Raw genomic sequence first — 12,276 nt, 5'->3', positions numbered from 1 at the left:
CCCCAATGCTGCGGCGAAAAATAGTTTTCTGAGCTTCTCAGAGAAAAATTGCATTGAGATTGAAGTTATCATCATCTACAGTGCATAATATTATCCAAAGATTCAGAGAATCTGGAACAATCTCTGTGCGTAAGGGTCAAGACCGGAAAACCATACCGGATGCCTGTGATCTTCGGGCCCTAAGACGGCACTGCATCACATACAGGAATGCTACTGTAATGGAAATCACAACATGGACTCAGGAATACTTCCAGAAAACATTGTCAGTGAACACAATCCACCGTGTCATTCGCTGTTGCCAGCTAAAACTCTGTAGGTCAAAAAAGAAGCCATATCTAAACATGATCCAGAAGCACAGGTGTTTTCCCTGGGCAAGGCTCATTTAAAATGGACTTTGGCAAAGTGGAAAACTGTTCTGTGGTCCAACAAATAAAAATTTGAAGTTCTTTTTGAAAAACTGGGATGCCATTTCATCCGGATTAAAGAGGACAATGACAACCCAAGTTGTTATTAGCGCTCAGTTCAGAAGCCTGCATCTCTGATGGTATAGGGTTGCATAAGTGCGTGTGGCATGGGCAGCTTACACATCTGGAAAGGCAACATCAATGCTGAAAGGTTTATCCAAGTTCTAGATACATATGATCCCATTCAGACGTCGTCTCTTTCAGGGAAGCCCTTGCATTTTCCAACATGACAATGCCAGACCACATACTGCATCAATTACAACATCAAGACTGCGTAAAAGAAGGATCTGAGTACTGAAATGGCCAGCCTGCAGTCCAGATCTTTCACCCAAAGAAAATATTTGGTGCATCGTAAAGCGGAAGATGCGACATAGAAGACCTAAGACAGTTGAGCAACTACAACTCTGTATTACACAAGAATAGGACAACATTCCTATTCCTAAACATTGGTCCTCCTCCACCTGTTCCTTATATGCACATTTAACTTTTCTGGCCTCTTATTGCTACCTGTCCCAACTTTTTTTGGAATGTGTAGCTCTCATGAAATCCAAAATGAGCCAATATTTGGCATGACATTTCAAAATGTCTTACTTTCAACATTTGATATGTTATCTATATTCTACTGTGAATAAAATATAAGTTTATGAGATTTGTAAATTATTCCATTCCTTTTTTACTCACAATTTCTACAGTGTCCCAACTTTTTCTGTTTTGGGGTTGTATAATGTGGAAAAATTACCACAGTTTTACTGCTTTTTAACATTTCCCAGCCCAGCATTTTGTATAATGTTATGTAACTGTTATCATAAGAGAATCTTCAATTCATAATCATTCATTTAATTATTTTTCTATTTCGTATAAGAGTCATCGACTGTGTGTAATCACGTCACAATCTGTGTGTTTTTATGTTGGTGTGTAAGAAGCTCTGCGTGGTTTCTGTGGCTGTTCTGAGGTCTGTTATTTCTCTCTGTACTCTGTTATTAGTCACATTAGTGGCTCTTCAGGGGTTTGCGGGAGGCGGCCTGTTAATTTCCCACATGCAGTTTTAATTGGACCCTCTCTGACCTCCATTCCCAATTCACTAACAAGAAATGGTGGCCTTAGTGTTATTTGTCGCAAAATGGTGCCTCCTCCTGCTCCCAGCATCCACGGGAGGTTATTTCAGTCTGAGGGATGAGTTAGGACAGCTTTGGTGACAACAACAGTTAAAAACTATAGTATATATGCATGGATGATTTTTATGTCAGCTTTTACCTGGTTTCAAGAACCAAATGTCCCAATAAAGATTACATTGTGAGCAGTCCCCATGTGGACATCGGATTAATAAACATATATAATTACTGTATAATGAACTCTAAAACTCTCAAAAGTCAGAAAGGATTTTGTGAGGACTGGGTTTAGGGTTAGTGTTACAGGGTTGAAATTATAGTCCGGTCTGTTTAAAACAACGAGTACCTGTTTTGACACAGAGTAGAAAAGTTTTTTTCATGTGAATAATACACCTGCGTTAGGAATATGAATAGGAAAAATGCCTTGTGGGGTTTATTGACAGACATATTTCTGCCTTGTGTTTTTGTGTGATGTTCATCAATAGTGTTAATGTATGCATTGTTTTGAGATGTTTGTAGCTAATGGTCTCCTGTAGAGAACTAAACAAGGTTAAGTGGAGCCCCTGATCTGAAGTAGATCCAATATGGCTGGATTAAGCTATGTTACATTATTCAAGGCATCGGTCAGTCTGTATGGTTGTGCCTCAGGTGATCACAGACACTAACACTACCCGAAACATAACAAAAGAAATCGATACAGAAATTACTTTCTGTTGTTGTTGTTTTTTTTTGGAAGAGACAGACAGCAAAAGAGAGACAGTCTTGCTAAGCAATGAAGTGCAGGAGAAAACTAGTGGAGTTCTGAGTTTTAAACCAGTATGATGAATATAAAACTATTTTAAAATCAGCTATGGAAATCAATAAACACCCATAACTAAAAATTTACTTTAGTATTATCTTGTTTTTTGTTGTTGTTTGGGCATGGTCATTCTCTGGAATTCTTTAAAGTACTTTGGAATTGTGTATAATCCATTCTTATGATACTATCAATGTACCCACACCACCCAATAATTTCTTGTGAAGGACTTTTTTGTTTTGGTCCACTTCAAAGAACCAGATTTTGTTCTATTTAAAAAATTTCTATTCTATAAATTTAGTTGATTTATTAACCATAGTTTTGTAAATTTTATTGTACACTTAAGTACACTGTGTTTCACATCTTAGGTGTTTTATTGGCCATTTGCCACCTTCTTTTTCGAATCCGATGTCTAGCTCTCTCTCAAGGCTTTTTCTTCATATGACTTTTTTTTCATATGACTAAGTCAGGGTTTTTTTCTCCTATGAGTTTTTTTTTCAATTCCTAGGCAGTCGCTGACATTGGCTTAATTTAGAACTCTCTTCTTTACATTACATTATTACTACTCTCGCTATACGGTTTAATCTTAGCTGCTGTACTCTGCTTCTTATGTTGTCCACCATGTTTTCTCCTGGTTTTATTAATGTAAAGCTGCTTTGAAACAATTAAACAATTTTGTGAAAAGTGCTATATATAATAATAAATTGAATTATTTTCAAATATCTGTTATCAATATTAGCTGTCACCAGTTTATACTGTACATGCAGGTTAAATATGGGGAAGTTTCTATATGAACCCTTTGTGACAATATTTATATAAATGTTTTCTAATCTTTTATAAAATCGCTTAATCCAATAGTGCATCCCATGCAATAACTCAATGTCTGTTTGCTTGCGTTCATTAAACCTCTCTAATTGTTTCTTTGCTATATAGAGCAGCATGTTTTATAGTGGCCATTCCCAAACTGTGGTCCGCGGACCACTAGTGGTCAGTGAGGGTACTGCAGGTGGTCAGTGTAAAGGCAAAATAAAATATAAAATAATATATATTTTTTTAAGAAAAATATATATTTTTTAAGAATATGTTTTAAGAATCTGTTGTACTAATGTGATGACAGTTAAAGTGTTAGTGCTAGTAAGCCTATTTAGAGGTGCAGATCAATTCAGGACTTTGTGTATTTTATTATGAGTATTATGAGGTGGTCCGCGAATATTCTTGATTACATTAGTGGTCCACACACACAAAAAGTTTGAAAACCCCTGTTTTATAGCACTCAGTATTTCTCCTCAAGGTAATTCAAAACAAATAAACACCCTCTCAACAGCAATACAGAAACGGCACAAGCTGAAGGTCAATCCAAATTACAATGGCAGTTTTACAGAGTGTCGCTTCTAAAGATCTTCAACTTCATACAATCCAGAGCTTTTACTGTAGCTCTTAGTTTTTCTTTCTGTTTCTTGTAATTGTGACTTTTCTTTCACCATTTTGCTATTTTTTATGATACTGTATATCAGAATCATGTATTATGTAGTATTACTGTATCTTATAATTGCAACCAAGCTGCTTAATAACTGTATAAAATCTAATAATGGTCTGAACTGCATTTGTCTTTGTCTAGGTGTGTTTAATGGAGCTCAGTTAGGCCCAGCTGATCTGGTACAGCACCGTTTGAGTTGTGGAGAGGTGGATGCAGCACTGGGAATTCTGGGAAATATGGACTGGGCAATAATGGGAGCTGAGTGTTACCGTTCACTTATCTCTATCAACAATCACCTGCTGAGGATGCCACTGGACCACCAGACTGAGGGTAAAGACTGACTCCAGACCTGTAGTCTTTGATTTCTAAACAGATGCTATTCCTAAACATAACTAGTAAAAGAGAAAGTCAAGGTTCACAATACACACTCATAATTAAATGCTCTGTACTCTGTAAACAGTTTAAATCATGTTATGTGAGATAATGATGAGAATTATATGCACAGGGCTAGAGAGCAGAAACATTTTTCAAGTGACAATGTTTTAGTTTTTGAGGTGTTTTAGATTTGAAGTTTTATAAAAAGTTTTATACAAATGATCTGATCCTTTTAATAGTTCCTCAAAATATGAATGTCTTATTGCAAAACCTGACACAATAAAACCATGTGGCATTGATTTGAAAGAGAAGCAAACTTTTCTATTTTTTTTTTACACTGTACAAGTGTATAATGCTAAAATAATAGATATATTGAACAAAATAAAGTATGTATACAATATGTATTTTGTGAAATAATCCAAGATCTCTTCACCTTTATTGTCGATATGAATCAATTCAACAGGACTCAAAAATCTGTAAATCAGTAAAGTTTGTGATGGCAGTGAAATGTTAGACTCTACCACCACTGCTTGTTGCACTGTGCAGATCAGCGTGTAACACCTTTGACATCTGCACCTATAAAAAGGGGCATTATACTGGGTAAAACTGTGATTTCTCAGAATTTAATTGTTAAAACATTTAATTTAAGTAATTTAAGTAATGTACACATGTGAACAAAATATATAACACTGTGCTGGTGATTTCTTTAAATATATTTTAAATGTTAAACTCCTATTTATTTAATGCAGTGACATAAAAAAAAAATGTGTGTCCAAATACTGTTTACTGGGTCAGTTTGTCTAAGCTGATATATTGGATCTTCTTGTTTGTGTGACTTCAGGTCAGTTAGAAGCAGCTCTGGGAATGTTTTATGCCCCATCCATACCCCTGTCAAACACTGTTATACTGGAATACAGAGACCCCATCAGCAGATATGCCAGGCGATTCTTCCATCATCTCCTCAGGTAAACACACCTTTGACATTTGCCTCAAAACCAAAGTTTTTAATCCAATTCATAATTATAACTCATTATTATCTTTTTTTAAATCAACAACAAAGGCCCCTAATGCAATCTCTGTTTAAGTCTTGTTCAGTTGCTTACATCTGCCACAGTTTTAAACCAATTTAAAATTAATAATTGTTATTTTAAGCTTTCGTTTTACCCAAAAGTTATGGGGTGCAGCTGTAGCGTGTCATAAGAGAACTGGCCCTCCTGACTAAGCCTGGTTTCTCACAAGGTTTTTTTCACCAAAAGTGTAGTTTTAGCTCCTTGCCACTGTCGCCCTTTAGGCTTGCTCACTGTTAGCTTAAAGTAGTTAAAAAGTAGTTTTGCAAATTTTGTTAAAGGGGTATTCGTGTTTTCCTTTGGAGTGTTAAAAGCAGTTTATGTATATACTGTAGAAGATTCTTAAAGTGACAAAGATTAAAGTCTCAAAGGCTTGTCCACGCCTTCCTTAAAACGGCTCGTTCAAGCACTCTCTTACATATCTACTTCATTGTGTGGAAAGATTAGCAAAGGACAGTCCAAATGTATAGACATTGTTTATAAACAAAAACAGACAGTATTCGTAGAACAAACGTTATTTCTGGTAAACTTCGGCCAATAATCAATAACAACAGAGTCCTTTTTAGAGTAGTTTATTTCTGATAAAAAGCTAAATAAACAAGTAGATTACCTTAGTTTAAATCATAGTTAAAGTATATCAAAAAATCAGTGGCGAACCGTGGGTACTTCAGCTGGGCCTTCAAAATATGCAATGAAGTGCAAATGCCTCTCCATCCATATTTCTAGGCTATTCGTATTTCGTTAAATCATACAGTGAACGTGTAAAAATTCTGAGCACGCAAAGTTAAATTACAGAATGGGCATTGTCTGCCTTTAAATGCAGTTTTAAAGTTTAAAATTACTTTATTCTAACTGATAAACACAAATACAGACTCTGCTGCTCTGTAATGACAGGGGCTCTTTAAATTTGCTTTTAACAAGCTTAAATTATGTTCTTTAATTTATTTTTATTTTTTGGAAATATTTATTTAGCTGTAGGATACCTTGTTAATCTTTTTCATAAGGGTAAATATAGCACCCTGCGTTCTCAGTGCACCTCCTTGTGGCTTATAACTGTTGTTATAATATATCCAGGGCTCGCAAAATCTCTATTGGGAATTCTTGTCGGGCTACCAAAATGTATCCCCGCCCTGCCCATCGGGTATAGCGAGGTAAAAAATATTTGAATGTTTTCGCATTCTCTCAGATTTAGTTAGGAAATTATATTGTATGTAATTCGGCGTCGTCTGTCAGTCATTACTATCCTCACGTAACAAGTGAAACTGTCAGGAAGTAAAAGTATAATTAAACCCATTATTTTTCTCGTGTTCACGTCATATGCACAGGCTCCTCTGCACGCGCTTCTCCCATCTGTGCTCTTCACGAGTACGCGCTTAAGTAATTTCGTTTTTACCTCAGCCCTATCAAGCTAGCCACAACGTCAATCACGTTTTCTATGGAGGACGAGGAGTGCAAAAATTAAAAATAAATAAATAAATAAATACATGTACAAAGAAATATATAAAACAAACATAAATAAATAAATACAAAAATAAATATGCAGAGAAATATAAAAAACAAACATAAATGATTATTGCAACTTTGATTTCTTTATTTTTGTATTAAAATATTTTTAAAACTTTTATTTAATTCTGTATTTAATTATACATTTTTATTTATTCTTTTATTAATTTCCACATTAATGTATTTATTTATGTATTTATGTGAACATTTAATTATTTTTTTACATTTATTTATTTATACATTTATTTATTTAAACGTTTATTTATTTCTAAATTTATTTTTTCCACATGTATTTATTTATACATGTATTTATTTCCACACGTATTTATTTCTACATTTCTGTGTCTAATATGTTAATGAGGAGGGGCGTGTTTTTCTTCAGCCGTAGCAATGGAACACAGAGTGGCAATGCTACAGTAGTGTATACACGTGTTCTGAGGCCACAACAGTCACATCTTTTGCTCTTACAAAAGGAGTGTGGACGTGATTTTGAGTGTGGTGCAAGTGAAATGGATGTTGAGAGAGGTGGGCGAAATGGCAAAAATCACAGTTTAAGTAATTTAATATCACTGTTTCTGTATGTATTTACAGGATAAGCATGCATATTCTTTACCCCGAACATCGCGTTATAAACATCCATTCGGGATTCTTGCACACATTACAGAAACCCCATCTTTGGTAACAGACACTGAGACACGATAGGGTGTGCACACGAAATACACTGATCATTTTTAATAAACGCCATATGCAGCTGATAGATCATTGATAGAGCTTGATGTCAACGAGGATTGTGCACGATAAGGAGAAAAAACACATGCACTTTCACTGATGCCCACAAGCATATTGAATATTGTGTTTGAAACGCGACTGAAAATCACTTTAACATTCGCGTTTCTTAATTTTGTATGAACAACGCGTGATGTAATCATTCATATGCCTGAGATGTGGGCTCAGTCTCCTCTTCCAACGTGCCCCTCTCAAACACCAGCGCAAGTTACGGCTTGTCCAGTCGGACGCCTCGCTTCTATCAGCAGGCAAATGGTCGGGACCGACACGAACTCTCAAACCTACCATGCCTCTTCAGTGAATGAAATGCCTCACACATTTTGGAGCGTCTCTGTCATAACTGCTTGTATAATGCAAGAGTAGCCAAACTAATTTTACAAACATGTACAGCATTTTCTTTTTCATGTATGTGAGGAGTGGAGAGAAGTTTTTGTCTAGCATTTTTTGTCGAGTCATAGACAATACTATCTTATAGTTTTATAAACATATTTTATGTTTGGCCAAATGTTGGAAAGACGAATATTAGCACATCTGTCAATCATCATTATTGCATAGTGGGGCTAGATGTGCGCTGTGAACAGCAGCATTCGTACAGATATTTGTGTTTTTGTGTGCGTCATTGCATGAATGTGAGTATACACCAGTTTTAAATACAATCTTTGTCAATTAAAACCTGTTTCAGTTATGTTTCTTTGTCACTATTAAGAGTATTTATTGTGAACGGTTAAAATAGCGCATTTGGCACGGTTTACCTCAGAGTTACCTCAGAGTTTTTTCATATTTCGGGTTTTTGGTAATAATAGGCTACCACGATGTATAAGTCCATCCTGCTTCCTTATATCTTAGTTATTTAAGTTACGCTGCAAGATGGAAAATTGTTTTATGTGGAATGATTAATTATTTAATGTCATACCACATGCTGTCATTACAGTTTTTATTGCTTTTTAGTTTTATTATGCTTGATATCATGTATGTTATTATTGTAAATGCTTCGATATCATATGTTCATATTTATTTTGTAATTGTACTAAATAGTGTGGTTCAGTGTAATAAAGTGATCCTGTTCTGACAGACATACAGTAGCCTAGAAATTATCCTCCTTCCAGTTACAACCTCAGCCAAATGACAGAAAAATATTGAAAGCTAGATTGCTACAAACTTTATAACCTGTGAGATGATGAAAACGTGATGCACTACTAGGACATTATGTATGAATTTTATAATGAACCGTAGAAAAGCATTTTCTTATCATTCGATAGGACGTGAAAACACTGTATTTATCGGGTCGCTTTCATATTTCGGTCTCAGCTATTGCCTGTACATGTTATGTTTTAAAGCGTGTACTGAATTTTGTCTTTTAATATCACTGTCTTACTCCGCGTAATGCAGTGTCTTTATGTTTTACTATTGGAGAAGACTTAACGTGAAATTGTTGCCTTTATATTCTATGCCTATCTGCTTGCCTTTACATACGCCTGCATTTTGCCATAACTTTATGATGTGTAAAGGACAGAAAGCAATGACCATTGCCTGCTGATAGCGAGGTGTCCGACTGGACGAGCCGTGTGTTTCAACTTGCGCTGTTGTTTGAGAGGCACGTTGGAAGAGGAGACTGAGCCCACATCTCAGGCATATGAATGATTACATCACACGTTGTTCATACAAAATTAAGAAACGCAAATGTTAAAGTGATTTTCAGTCGCGTTTCAAACGCAATATTCAATATGCTTGTGGGCATCAGTGAAAGTGCGTGTGGTTTTTCTCCTTATCGTTCACAAACCTCGTTGACATCAAGCTCTATCAATGATCTATCAGCTGCATATGGCGTTTATTAAATATGATCAGTGTATTTCATGTGCACACCCTATCGTGTCTCACTGTTACCAGACCTGTTAAAGATGCGGTTTCTGTAATGTGTGCAAGAATCCCGAATGGATGTTTATAACGCGATGTTCGGGGTAAAGAATATGCATGCTTATCCTGTAAATACATACAGAAACAGTGATATTAAATTACTTAAACGGTGATTTTTGCCATTTCGCCCACCTCTCTCAACATCCATTTCACTTGCACCACACTCAAAATCACGTCCACACTCCTTTTGTAAGAGCAAAAGATGTGACTGACTGTTGTGGCCTCAGAACACGTGTATACACTACTGTAGCATTGCCACTCTGTGCTCCATTGCTACGGCTGAAGAAAAACACGCCCCTCCTCATTAACATATTAGACACAGAAATGTAGAAATAAATACGTGTGGAAATAAATACATGTATAAATAAATACATGTGGAAAAAATAAATGTAGAAATAAATAAACGTTTAAATAAATAAATGTATAAATAAATAAATGTAAAAAAATAATTAAATGTTCACATAAATACATAAATAAATACATTAATGTGGAAATTAATAAAAGAATAATTAAAAATGTATAATTAAATACAGAATTAAATAAAAGTTTTAAAAATATTTTAATACAAAAATAAAGAAATCAAAGTTGCAATAATCATTTATGTTTGTTTTTTATATTTCTCTGCATATTTATTTTTGTATTTATTTATTTATGTTTGTTTTATATATTTCTTTGTACATGTATTTATTTATTTATTTATTTTTAATTTTTGCACTCCTCGTCCTCCATAGTTTTCCGCCATTTACCTCAACCACTCTCACCGCAGAGATTCGGGCCATTAGACTGTATTAATATTAACGGTCTATGATCTTCGTCTTTGGTGTTTTACGGCAGCTCGCATCCAGTTTGTTGCATGATAAGGACTTCATGAAGGCTTACAATGTTTTGTTTTTTGCCCGCCCACTTGAATTCAAAACGTGATTGGTCGATTTGCCCGTCACTCTCCACACCAAAACACATAGCTTGGCCTTCCCTGGGATTCATGAAGTCCTAACCAATGAATGAGCCAGAAAACCGGGCCTTAATAGAGACAGACGATTCTGATTGGATTAGATGTTTCATGACATGAACCTGACAGTAAGCTTAACGTTAGAACATAGATGAGAGAAAATATATTACATGTATTGTATTAAATTGAATTAAATAGAAATTTAAAAATGTAAAAACATATTTTTATTGAATATTATTTATTTGTATTATTATAATAAAAAATCTTTTTATTAATTTTTTTAGGCCTTCTCTGAAGGCGTAGAAGGCCCTGAAGGTTCCCCACTGCTAACTTTACTGTGTAAAATGTGTACTATATAATGTGTCGTAGCCATTTTGTCATTTTTGACCTTCATTTGCATAATCATGCTCTGAGTAATAGCACTTAAGTTATTCTTTAGTTATTATTTAATGGTTTTGAATGTATGTGTTATTTGGTATGGATTTAAATGTGTGTGCCTGTTTACTCTTAGTTTTACGGTAACTGTGCCTGTTTCAGGTCAGGTAAAGGTGGTTAAAACAATCTTTTGACCACTTTTCTCACTTATGTAGCATTTAAGTTGTAATATTATTGGAAATGTCAAGCCTGTTCAACCTTTGAATAAATGGATATATTTTTGCATAAAGAAAGTGATGGAAGTGCGTACAGAGGGACCACCTGTTTACTCGATCCACGGCCTTAATTTAGATTGTTAGGAACCTTTGAAAGGCCGATACATAATGTATACAATGTTCACTGTAGATCTGCTGCCAAACCTCCCTTCACATAGCGGTTATCCATGATCGCCATCTCCCCCTTGTCTTTAGGAAACCAAAACATTTGTTATTTTCGACAAGGTATTTGTTTCAGAGTTAATTTAGCGACTAGCCAGACCATTAAACAAACAGAGACCGAAAGTTAAGTTCCATCTAGATTCATGTAAGAGACATGTAACCACAAAAATGCGTGTATGTCCGATGAATCCGTCTATATGTAAACTTTATTTTTGCTGAAGTATTGTTTGTGCCCTTGCCATGTTGAGGAGACGCTGTGCTTTGGGGGGTTATATTCTAGATACGTGGCCTGTAATGTCTAAATAAGTCTGATTGCAATTTATTGTCTAATTAATGTCTAATTTTGAGCTACAAGGAAAATAAAGTAAAAATGTTAATGTTGATTTAAGGTGATCCCAATGATCTAAATAGTTATTAAACATCTAAAATAATCTTTCTTTTTTACTTTTTTTGAGAGTTGAACCATCTTAAATCCTTAATCTAATGCAAATGGCTGTCCATCCAACGAAGCGTCTGACATTTTGGTTTCAGTTTTAATATATGCAGGAATTAGAAAATAAAGTGTAGGACCTGCTTGATGTTACAATAATAATTAGGAGAGGTAAAGCTTGGGACCTGATTGATGTTAAAAGAGTTATTAAAGAGCACCTATTTCATTCCTAAAAACAACGTTATTTTGTCTATTTGGTATAATACAATGTGTTTGCGTGGTTTATGGTTAAAAAACACATTATTTTCCACATACCGTACATTTTTGTAACTCCAGATTTTACTCTCCTCCTGTAATGCACGGATTTGAAAAGCTCTGTGTCCCTGATTAATCTGTACGTTGTGATTGGTCTGAATATCTCTGACGTCAGCCAGAAACGTGATGCTCCTTACCATGTTTGAAAGATTTGCACACAATCCCAGGACGTAAACTGTTGCCTACAATCCGTGTGTTTGTTGTAGTCCAAGAAAAGAGATTTATGTTGGAGATGATAACTCGCATCATTGTTTATGTACCTTTTGCATATCGTTAACA

General features: G+C 35.0%; 1 protein-coding gene across 6 annotated transcripts in view; it reads left to right on the top strand.

Annotated features, from left to right (window-relative positions):
• The window catches only part of wdpcp (WD repeat containing planar cell polarity effector), a 78,935-nt gene that overhangs the window by 42,297 nt on the left and 24,362 nt on the right, over positions 1–12,276 (top strand). For all 6 annotated transcript variants that reach the window (XR_010528468.2, XR_010528467.2, XR_010528466.2 and 3 more), the window contains exons 11-12: positions 3,988–4,176; positions 5,063–5,186. Coding sequence is in view for 3 of the 6 variants with exons in the window: in XM_065255201.2 (XP_065111273.1) it covers positions 3,988–4,176; positions 5,063–5,186 (313 nt within the window). In the remaining 3 variants the exon portion in view is untranslated. The remainder of the gene's footprint in view (positions 1–3,987; positions 4,177–5,062; positions 5,187–12,276) is intronic.

The sequence above is a fragment of the Paramisgurnus dabryanus genome, chromosome 17 (assembly GCF_030506205.2).
Source record: "Paramisgurnus dabryanus chromosome 17, PD_genome_1.1, whole genome shotgun sequence".
Lineage (NCBI taxonomy): Eukaryota > Metazoa > Chordata > Actinopteri > Cypriniformes > Cobitidae > Paramisgurnus > Paramisgurnus dabryanus.
Note: the sequence above shows the minus strand (reverse complement) of the source record. Positions and strands in the feature narration are given on the sequence as shown.